General features: G+C 38.2%; 1 protein-coding gene across 1 annotated transcript; it reads left to right on the top strand.

Moving 5' to 3' along the window:
* The first annotated feature begins 2,053 nt into the window (after positions 1-2,053).
* Positions 2,054-8,485, top strand: LOC143935791 (keratin, type I cytoskeletal 19-like). The gene is made up of 8 exons (XM_077459900.1): positions 2,054-2,827; positions 4,173-4,255; positions 4,337-4,493; positions 4,837-4,998; positions 5,581-5,706; positions 5,865-6,085; positions 6,274-6,308; positions 7,061-8,485. The coding sequence occupies exons 1-8, from the start codon at positions 2,054-2,056 to the stop codon at positions 7,156-7,158; spliced, it is 1,656 nt and encodes a 551-aa protein (XP_077316026.1). The 3' UTR covers positions 7,159-8,485.
* The last annotated feature ends 3,138 nt before the right edge of the window (positions 8,486-11,623 follow it).

The raw sequence follows: 11,623 nt of genomic DNA, 5'->3' as shown, positions 1-11,623 counted from the left end.
AGTGCTCTAGCACAGCTAAGTTTTCCAATATGTTTTGTAGAATAAGCCCTGAAATTTTGTGGAAAACACCCCACCACCTACACACCAAGAACAAGAATCGCTGATCGCTCAGTTCCTGGTCTTTAGGGAGCCAATGACTGTCAGTTACAGGCTCTCTTATCTGCCCCTCCAGTGTTTACTGTACCACCAGGGCGGGAGTGGCTGGCTCAGCCCCCCCAGCAACTTGCTAAGAGGCTGAGCCAGCTTCCAGTCAGACATCAAGGTGAATCTCGGTACGTGATTCTTTAAGTGGCCAGCCCGGTCCTGTGCTCCGTGACCACGGCCACGGCTGCGGGACCAGTGGAGCCGATCGCCGCTGGTGTCCCGCAATCAGGTCACAGAGATGAAGGGAATGACGATCAGTGACGTCACATGCCAGGCCACGCCCCCTACAATAAAAAAAAAAACATAACGTCATACATAACACTACACTGCCCCCTAGTGGTGAACTCCTTCACTGCCAGTGTCATTTACACAGGAATCAATGCATTTAAATAGCATTAATTGCTGTATAAATGACAATGGTCCCAAAAAATGTGTCAAAAATGTCCGATGTGTCCACCATAATGTCGCAGTCACAATAAAAATCGCTGATCACCGCCAGTACTAGTAAAAAATAAATATTAATAAAAATGCTATAAAACTATCCCCTATTTTGTAAACGCTATAACTTTTGCATTAACCAATCAATAATCGCGATTTTGTTTTACCAAAAAATATGTAGAAGAATACGTATTGGTCTAAACTGAGGAAAAAAAACATTTTTTATATATATTTTTGGGGATATTTATTATAGCAAAAAGTAAAAAATATTGCATTTTTTTCCAAATTGCGGATCTATTTTTGTTTATAGCGCAAAAAATAAAAAACGCAGAGGTGATCAAATACCACCAAAAGAAAGCTCTATTTGTGGGAAGAAAAGGACACCAGTTTTGTTTGGGAGCCACGTCGCACGACCACGAAATTATCAGTTAAAACTATGCAGTACCGAATCGCAATAAGGGGCCTGGTACTTTGGCTGCAAATTGGTCCGGGTCTTAAGTGGTTAAAGATGGTATTGATCCAGAGCCTGGACTGGCTGAGTGTCATCAGCCGACAACAGACTTTAGTCCACGTTGGCTGAAAATGGATCACAGGAGTGCAGAATGAAACAAACGCCAGTGACTCACAGGAGTAGGGCCAAAAGAGCCTTAGTCCTCTTCTCCTTTAAAGTTAGATTATTATGACCATTGGGACAGGGGCATTAAATGGTCAACTTTTGCTTTTCTGACATTAATTGAAAACTGTAAGTGCTGATCTATTCTGCTTATTAACTTTGATATTCAGCACACAAGCACAGGCAGCACAAGAATACTAAACACATTTTAAAAAAAATCCTAACCATGCTTCTTTCACTGCTCGGTTGTTTACCAATGGTCAGAAACTCCTCATTCTTGCTCAACACAGCCTGAAAGTGGGTCCACTTTCTTCTACTTAATTGCTGAACAATTTGCCATAACTTTCCCTGAGTCACAAGTTTTTGAAAATGGCATTTTCAAACTCCTACCATGTCTGAGTATTTGCTTCTGCAAATTTTCTTGCTACCATCTTCTTAATTTCGATTTTTCAGTCCTGCTTGATCAAATTAAAAATAAATCTGATGCTTTGTGTCCAGCCTTAGACCATCTGCATACTGTGATTAAACATTTCATTAATTTATGATTACAATATTGCATTTTTCAGTGTTTTATTTGAGGTGTGTTCAGCCAAGTCAGTCAGTTTTTCCTTTATTGTTATGTCTTTAGGGTGGAGTGAGCAAACGTTTCTAATGAGCTGGACAGCAATAAATTCATTATTTTGAAGTTGTTTTACAATTGTCTAATGTTTTCCATGCAGATTACCAAATATTTAATGTTAAATCCTAATTTCAAGCATATAAAGCAGTGGATAGATGAGCAGTCACATACTTATAAACATTAACATTAGCAATTAATGTTTCGTGGCACTCCCAGTTTTCCATATATAAAGGAGCAGAATGAATGGAGAACATATTGTGAAGGACATCCACTTAGAAAAGCACACTTTTAGGTCATCTGTATCACTCACATCCATCATCATGAGTTACAGTGGTCACTCCTCTGCTGGATCACACCATGGAAGCTGCCACATTGGTGGCCATCTGACTAATATCCCAAGCCACACATATGGTGTTCATCATGGAGGATCTTCAATTAGCCATCATGGAGGATCCCACTCTTCTCACCACCATGGGGGATCTCATGCTTCTCATCATGGAGGATCCCACTCTTCTAACCACCGTGGGGGATCTCATGCTTCTCATCATGGAGGATCCCATAATTTACATCATGGAGGTTCCCATACTTCTCATCATGGAGGCTCCAACAGATTCCATTCTACAGGTTCTCTTAGTTCTCATCATAGAGGATCCCATGTCATCCACCATGGAAGTTCCCATAAAGTCCATCATAATGATCACTATAGAGCCCCCAGTGTACATGGAGGATCAGGAGGCAAAGGAATCTCCATATCCAAACACGTTCATGGAGGTGCTTACAGCAGCAGCCAAAAAAGCATTATTAGCCATCATGGTTTGTTCAATGTCAATGAGAAGGAAACCATGCAGCATTTGAACGATCGCTTGGCTTCCTACCTAGACAAAGTCCACTCCCTAGAGCAACAGAATGCCCAGCTTGAGAGGAATATCCGGGAGTGGTATGAGAGGAATCAGCCCAGCTCTTTACCTGACTACAGCTGCTTTTTCAGAATCATTCAAGAGCTTCAAGGCCAGGTAAATAAAGGAATTGGTCTGCATAAGTGGTATAATAATTAGGAAATTATTTTGATACATATTTTTTTTTTGATGAACACTAAATCTACACAAATATTGTAGTGATTAAGTATTTATATTTTTTAAACTCACACTGACACCTACATATTTAAATTATAAAAATAGATTTGACATATTAGGCATCTAAAGTGATACCAGATGACACATGTTATACAGTACCAGAAATAGGTCTCAGTGCATTTTGTTCATGCTATCTGGCACTTTGATGTAGACATGTACTGAAAAAAAAACATGATTTTAGGACAGCATGGGGTTTATTTACTAAAGCTGGAGAGTGAAAAAACAGGCTCACTTCTGCATAGAAAACAATCAGATTCCAGGTTTTATTGTCAGAGCTTAATTGAACAAGCTGAGGTTGGAAGCTAAGTGGTTTCTGTGCAGAAGGAGGCTGATTTTGCACTCTCCAGCTTTATCAAAGGTATTGATTGAATTTGCAAGATCAACAAGCTGTTAAATTGAAAAAAGTAAACAAACCATATGTCTAAGGATTGGTAAACCGTAATATATAATATTTTGTTTTTAGGTTCAGATATGCTTTAATATAGCAGCCATTTTAGGCTGAAAAGACACTATAAAACAAACAAACAGTGCTGGTGTTTTAGTGTTTGGTAAGTACTGGAGAGGTAAACCATATGATAATACCTCCAGTGGCCATTATGATGGTTCCCTACTATCCCTGCTGGAACACACAAAGGTTAGCAAGAACCCCTGAAATTCAAGTTTTGTGAACATAAATTATGGCAGGGAGACCTCACTGTTGGGGTAGAGGGCTTCTTCACACATAATGTGGTGACTTGTGTTTTTCCGCACTGGATCAACATCAGGTTACATAGAAAATAATTGTGCCTCATTCACACCACAACACTAGTGTTAGGTGTCTTACGGAAAAATGCAGATATGCTGCATTTTTTTGCAGCACACTGGATAGCACTGGAGGACACTGCAGGGCAGAGCACCGCACCACTATGCAAAGACCTAAATGGAGTATACACTTTCTATAAAGTAGAAAAAAAAGAAGGTAAACAGTGCCTTGCATTGTAAAATGCAAGGCACTGGTAAACACCCTTGTCACACAACAGATACCAGTTGCATGCTAAATGGGAATGTTTTAGCATATGGCTAGTGTAAATGAACCCTTAAGTCATGTTACAGTGCAAGCCATACTAGATATGCAGCTTAACTTACATACTAGATAAACCAGCTTAAGCGATACAGAGCAAAGTTCAGTTTATTACATTGTATGAATTTACCCTTTGTAATAAATACTTAACTCCAATATTTTTAGATTTCCTCAACATCTGTGGAAAATGCAAGGATTATATTACAGATAGACAACGCTCGTCTGGCAGCAGATGACTTCAGAAACAAGTAAGTCTTTTTATATTTAATGTCCTTCATTCTTATTATCATTATCAGCATTAATTGCTTTTGTTTTCCTTTTGTCACCAGGTATGAAATGGAACGCCAACTGGCAAGCAGTGTTGAGGCTGATGTGAATGGAATTCGTATACTACTAGAAGAGTTGAACAGGGAAATATGTCAGCTACAGGCACAAGTAGAAAATCTTCAGGAGGAACTGCAGCTAATGAAGAGGAATCATGGCGAGGTAGAATGCTTGCTACCCATTTTTCAAGCTAAATCAGACATTAATAAAGAAAAACAATGTTGAAATCTCTTTTGCTTTAGTCGTATGCAGCCATCCTGGGCCTTATGTGGAAAATTGGCAACTTTGACACATTTTTTTAATCTTTTTATCTTTTTTAGTTGTCAATTACCTTAAATGTTCTCAGAAATGTCTCAAACTATTCTCAAATGCACCTAAAAGCCCGTGCATTTGCACATTGACATAATCCTAAATACCAAGTCAAAACAGATCTTAAAACACACATTATGAAGATCTCCAGAAATGCACCCATCATACTACTTGTTTCTAACATTTTTACTTACAGGAAGTCAACTCTTTGCAAGCTCAGTTGGGTGCCAGAGTCAATGTGGAAGTGGATGCCGCACCATCTGCTGATATGAATAGAGCATTGTCTGAGATCAGAGAGCAGTATGAGAATCTGATGGAGCAAAATCTGAGAGAGGTTGAGAACATTTTCCGTCAAAGGGTAAGTCTATTTGTAGACTGAAAAAGTTTTTTAAACCTGTTAGAAAAATAGTGTGATAGCGATCTATTACATTTTGATAATTAAGCACTATTATTTCATGGTTATATTAAAAAAACAATTAATATTGATAAGAACATGATTGGCTTTAATGCTCAGATATACTGTACCATCCCAGTGTTCCCATTACACTGAAGATCAGGACTACTGCTCTAATACAGAGATCTTCTGTGGTCTACCACATCCCTTGCGCAATCACAACTACTCTGGCCAAGTGGCCATGCTCATGCTTCCTGATCAGGAATTTCAGTGTTTATTGGTGTACAGCACAACTGGGCTTTAAGGCTGTTGTCAAAGGACACAAAAGAAAAATGCAGTGGCATAACTTAAAAGATAATAAAACTAATAGAAAAGTACAAATAAACTTAAACCTTGCTAGATTGAAATTAGTACTATGTTTCTTCACAGAAGATCAGAAATAAAACTTCTTTGGCTTTATATGTAAAACTATATGGAAATCAGCCTCCATATATTAAAGGGTACATGAATCTAACAATGACTGTAACAAATGTTCTATTCATATAGACTGAAGAACTGAATCGTGAAGTTGCTTCTGGTTCTGAACAACTCCAGTCTGTACAAACTGAAGTCATTGACATGAGACGTACCATCCAAACTTTGGAAATTGAACTGCAAAGCCAGCTCAGCTTGGTAAGTTTTATTACCAATCAATCAATAAAGTTTATATCAAGGGTCAGTTGCTCATAGTTTAAGTCTGTGTGCATCTTCAGTTTATTCTGAAAATACTAACTCTATGTACTGTAAGATATTGTTATTTTTGTATACAATCTTTCTTTATCCTTTCCCAGAAATCTGCTCTGGAAAACACTTTGGCAGAAACAGAAGCCACATTTGGGGCTCAACTTGCCCAATTACAATGTTTGATCAACAATGTAGAGTCCCAGCTGACCCAAATCCTATCTGATCTTGAACGTCAGAATCAGGAATACAAGATCCTGATGGACCAAAAGACTCACCTGGAGATGGAGATCGCCACCTATAAGCGCCTATTGGAGGGTCATGATATCCAGTAAGTATTTCACACAGGGCAAGTAACTGAATATTCAATCAGCAATCACAACAGAACAATATAATAGCTTAAGACCAAATAGTCCATCAAATGTCCCTATTTTGTTTATCAATATATTAGTTAAACCAAGCCATACAGAATTGTCATATTTTTCTTCATTAATTGTTACTGTGTGTTTTCATTTTCAGAACTTCAAATCAAAGTTTTCTAGGAGGCAGTCATGGTATGTAAACATATATTGACTTAAATGGCAGAACATGAACTTGTAGAACTGTAGAATGCACAATATGAAAAAAATGTAACAATGACCTGGTCATTAGTGACATTTAGACACCACCCTATAGGGTCCCATAGAAAATAATTGAAAAGATCACACCATCTCTTTAATCTCCATGTTAATGGCATTCATTTAGGATACCCAATACCAATCACTTTAATCAACAGTCATACTCTCTAAACATTTATTTTATCCAACACATTTACAAAAATTCTATCTGAAAATCACATAAATCACTAGTTAACCCAATATTTCTAGGCCATTTTGTTAATCAGTTCCATAGCAGTCACATTGTCTGCTGTGAACTTTGAAATTCCCTTGTATATGTGACAAATCACATTTAAATGACCCACAGTAGTTTTCAGCTTTAAAAAGGTTGAATAGTCTTGCAATGGAATTGATTCTAGATTTAGCCTGTTTCCAAAAAAGTTGGGTACATTCATGAAACTACAAGACATAAAAGGCTAACTACATTTTCAATAAATAAATAAATTTCAGGTCTAAGGGTACTCCTGCTAAAATCAATATATCTACAAATAATTGTACATATGCTGGTTTCTCAACCTGACTATTTATGTAACAATAACAATGATAATTGGAATATGATGGATTGATATATAAATCATTGACAATTTGCATCTCTTTATAATGTGCCCTAGATCATTAATAATCTTAAATATTGTATATTCTAATTTCAGGATCTCACCACGCAATGAAAGTTCAACATGCGACTAGCCACACTCATCATAAACATCATCAAAGTCATCAACATCATAATCACCATAATGTATGCTAATGTTTTTTCTATATCTTCTGGAGAACTCTGTGGATAATAGTATCTCTAGAAAGTCTTTTGGTGTCTTCCTCTGTCTTCTTCCTATGTGGTCTTCGGGATTTGCTTTACCTAGGCAAAACTTGGCATGAGACATGAACTTTATCCACCAAAATACCCAATAGACACAACTGAAATTATGCAAGGTTTAGGATTAGTTAGATATCTGTTCATGTTTAGAGGTTGGTGGTAAACTATTGAAGTTTACCTAAGTTGTAAGTTAATTTCAAGATGTTGACCTATGTGTTAGAAATATTTCTGGCCTTTGAACACTTTTTAAAGATCCAAAATGAATGAAAGTATTTTAGTCTATCCAGCATTTTTTAGGGAATACGCGAGAGCAAACGTTTTGACTTTCCTTTCACTTTTTTGGAGCACTTTCAAAATTTTTTGTGCCCATTCACTCCATCTTGTTCCAAAATGGATTTTAATAGCCAGACATTGTGCTAACACATAGTGCAATGTGTTGCAGTGCCATTTATTTTGCAACAGCATTGAATATCGCGCCAACACATGTACAGAATGCATCTATGCTATGGCTTGATGCAGCATACCACACGGCACAATGTGGATTACATGGTAGTGCATTGAAGAAAACAATAGAGTTTGAGCATATTTACCTGGGGCCCATTCAGAACAAATAACCAGTGGTAATGGAGTGTACCACAATGCCCTAAGAGTGAGTTGTGCTGCATGTGTTACTGTAACATGTTCAAGCATAAACAAACACTTATGGTACATAAAGTTGCATGGCATTATGGTGAGTTGCACCATAATCAGTAATTTTGAATTACAATGATCATATGCAAAATGAGCTAGAATATGAACCAGTCTGATTAGTATAGGATAGAATTTGATTTTTTTCTGAATTCTCCTTCGTAATGTCGTTTTCTTTTAAACAGACCAAAAAAACAGCACCTTAAAATGTGTCTATAGTACGTGAATGCAGATATAAAACACATGCTTAATTCAAGTGGAACTCAAACTAGTTTTCTGTTGTGACTTTATTGACATAATCCTGTGCAGGTTTTATTATAGAGTTGTAGTATCGGTTTTGTAATCAGATATTATAAACCTATTTGTATTGTCTACCATTATACATATTAATGGAATATTAGCATGCAACATAGATATTTTATTGTGGTGGACATGCTAAGCCCTTCATTCTGGATATTTAGAATGTATTAGGATTATTGTGAATATATATATTCTGGTGTACTTCAGTAATTTGGTTGAATTTTGATCATCGTTCTCTTGTCCTTGTCACTTACAATATTTTCAATAAAACTAATCTTATTTTGATCATGCAAACAGCTGTCTTTGTGGTATTAATGATGCATGTGTTTTTTTCCATAATAAGAAAAAAACAAAAATTCTAAGTAGGCTTTTACATAAGTGCCCACAAGGCACTCATAGACCCAGGGTCGATCCTGGGTAGATGTACAGGGTGCACTGCGACCCAGGTGCCGCGAGCTGAGGTAGAGGGGGAGCCGAAGCTCAAGTGGCAGTGGCTTACCAACAGAGGGCCAGTCCACACCAGTTGCTACACATTGGGGGGGGGGGGGTCATGTCCTCCTTTCCTCTCCTTGTGTGTGTCATGCAGAGTGGTGATCTCCTGCTGTGTCACAGAGCTTGGTGTCACAGAGCTTAGTGTTCGGTGTTCGGAATCCGCTGTAACATAGTCCCACCTCCTAGACTGGATCCTATGATAGACCACACATTGATCCAATCTTGGGAAATTGGATCAGTGTGATGTGTATCATAGGAGCTAGTCTAGGAGGCAGGACCTTGTTAGAGTGGCTGCCCAGGCAATTCAAATCCAAGCTCCATGGCACAGCGAGAGATTGCTGTTCTGTGTGATCCAGGCACTGATAGGGATGCATTTGATGGGCACTGCTGAGGCTAAATTTGATGGGCACAGATAAGACTGCATTTGATGGGCACCAGGGGTCAAGTCCTGGGGAAAAAAGTGTGGGAACTCCCACCCAAGATCCACTCCCCCCACCAAAAAAAATAAAAAATGATACGCTCATATGCACAAACACTTCACAAACACTGGTATTTTTCATCCAATTTTCGTATTGTGTGTATGAACCTTAACTGTTAGTACATTAAAAAAAAAAATAATTCTCAATAAACATAAATACGGTAATTCTCTGAATAATCAGCATTCAGTCAATTGTGCTTCCATGCAAATGTGAACATCTTGTTCTGATCTTTATTGGGGAATTTTATTTTGTATATAGAGTGTTTATGTGGTGAATTTACACTTTTCATTGAACAGAGTTTGGATAACACAGGGTTAAACTGAAAGGTCATAAATTAACTGCACATTATCTGGACAGAATGCTTGGGGAGATAGTGATGTGTTCCTGCTTAGAAGATGTATGTTAGCTTGGGGGGATGCAAACTCTCCAGGGCTCCAACACACACTCGCCGCTATTCCAACCTAAGCTATTTCCACATAAACTTCCCTCCTGGCATTAAACTTTGCCAGGTATTGTGCTCAGCTTACCACCCCAAACTGATGTTCCTCCTTCAGCTCACCTCTCTCCCTGCATGTCCTGTGAGCAGAAGAGCTGTGCTCTTCCTCTGGGTTCTCTCATCATTAGGCACTGAAGATAGAGGAGGGGGAGATTCAGCGGGACACACAGAGCAAGTATACAGGACAAGGGGGGGAGGATGAGGAGACAGAAAATCAGGAGGGGCCGGCGGGGAGGAGCGCATCACGAGAGGTCTGGCTAAATACAATCTCTTAGCAGCACGGACCTGATCTACCCGTCAGCTAGCTGTGATTGACAGGTAGATCGAAGCAGAAGCTGTCATGGGGCCCCCTACTGGCAATGCCTGAATGGTCAGGTGTGCGGCACTTACTATTGCGAGCTGTGTCGGTGGCTGCTGGTGTAGCACCTGCCATACAGCTCGCATACTTCAAAGTCTTGCAGGACATGGCTGCTAATGGGAACTGAGTTCCTGTTGTGGAAAAAGTACAGGAACTCCGGTCCCGTGAGTTCCCGCAGGACTTGAGCACTGATGGGCACTGATAAGACTGCATTTGATTGGCACTGATGAGGCTGCATTTGATAGGCACTGATAAGATGACCACGCCCATGTGGGGGCGCCAGAAATCTTTCGAACTGCGCCAATATTCCGCCGATCGGGCGGACCGCCAACAGCCGAAATTCGCAGAGAAACGACCGCCGGGCGAACCGTTCGGCCATCACTACTGATGAGGCTGCATTTGATAGGCACTGATAAGATGACCACGCCCATGTAGGGGCACCAGAAATGTTTCTGCACCCAGGTGTCTGTGACCCTAGAATCAACCTTGCATGGACCGATGCCTAGGGAAGAAAGAATGGGAAGGGCTGCATCTAGACTCAGAATTTTCTATCCACCTGGTCATTCTTGACTTAATTGATCAAAAAACTGCAAGGCTGTAGGGGAAAGGGGGTGCTGGACATCCTGAGAGGAGATCAATACTCTTTATAGTTGAGGATATAAGCATACTGTATAAGGCAGACCATATGCCACCTCTAGTAGCCCATACCACCAGTAGTTTCTATTATATAATTGCATGACAGAAGTTGTAAAAGAGCATTATCATTCTTGTGTGCCCAGAACAGCTTAAGCTAGCTGTGGACCTGCATAAGCAATATACCTGAACCAGTGTGTATTCTTAAAGAACACTATTTGAAGTGTGGAAAATAGACACGTGCAGAATTAAACAATTAATTTAGTTTAGTTTTATTTTAATTTGTTATTTATATAAATTGGTTCAGTTAAATTTGTTTAATCCATATAATATGTTTTCGGAATTCGTTTTGTTTATTCGTATTCAAATCTATTAAAATTTCCCAAATTTGAATTGTTTTGAAATGTTTTCGTATCAAGTTCAAATAGTTTTTGAATTCGAATAGTTTTCAAATTCAAATTTGAAAAGTTTTCAAATTCAAACAGTTTTCAAATTCAAATATTTTTCGAATTACAATAGTTTTCCAATTTCCAAAGAGAATAAAATAAAATTGAAATTAAAGGAATAGAATAGAAAAAAATAGAATAGAATGGAAAATATATAACAGAAAATAAAAGAATAGAATATAAAACAGAACAAAATAGAATAGAAAATAAAACAACAGTATAGAATGGAATAAAATAAAATAGAATAGAATAGAAAGTAATAAAAAAAATTGAATTTGAATAGAATAGAAAAGAATAGATTAGAATAGAATAGAAAATAACATAATAGTATAGAAAAAAAAAGACAGAATACAAAAGAAAGAATATTATTCGAAAGATATCTCTCATGGGACTTTGCTGCAGCAATAGAAATCACACAATTTCAAATTAGTATATCAAAAAAAAAATTACCACTTAAGCCCCGGACCATTTGGCTTTTGAAAGGCCACAACACTTTTTGCGATTCGGC

This window comes from Lithobates pipiens, unplaced genomic scaffold, assembly GCF_037356315.1.
Source record: "Lithobates pipiens isolate NorthernLeopardFrog02 unplaced genomic scaffold, aLitPip1_a1.2 Scaffold_28, whole genome shotgun sequence".
Taxonomy (NCBI): Eukaryota; Metazoa; Chordata; class Amphibia; order Anura; family Ranidae; genus Lithobates; species Lithobates pipiens.
The sequence above is the reverse complement of the archived record's forward strand: the minus strand, read 5'-3'. Positions and strand labels throughout refer to the sequence as shown.

What these genes read in the sequence shown, in the direction of transcription:
- LOC143935791 (XM_077459900.1), top strand. Translation starts at nt 2,054, where the DNA reads ATGAATGGAGAACATATTGTGAAGGACATCCACTTAGAAAAGCACACT. An exon ending in TGAAGAGGAATCATGGCGAG is followed by an intron (nt 4,494 to 4,836) that starts GTAGAATGCTTG and finishes TTTTACTTACAG; the next exon opens with GAAGTCAACTCTTTGCAAGC. An exon ending in TTTTCTAGGAGGCAGTCATG is followed by an intron (nt 6,309 to 7,060) that starts GTATGTAAACAT and finishes TTCTAATTTCAG; the next exon opens with GATCTCACCACGCAATGAAA.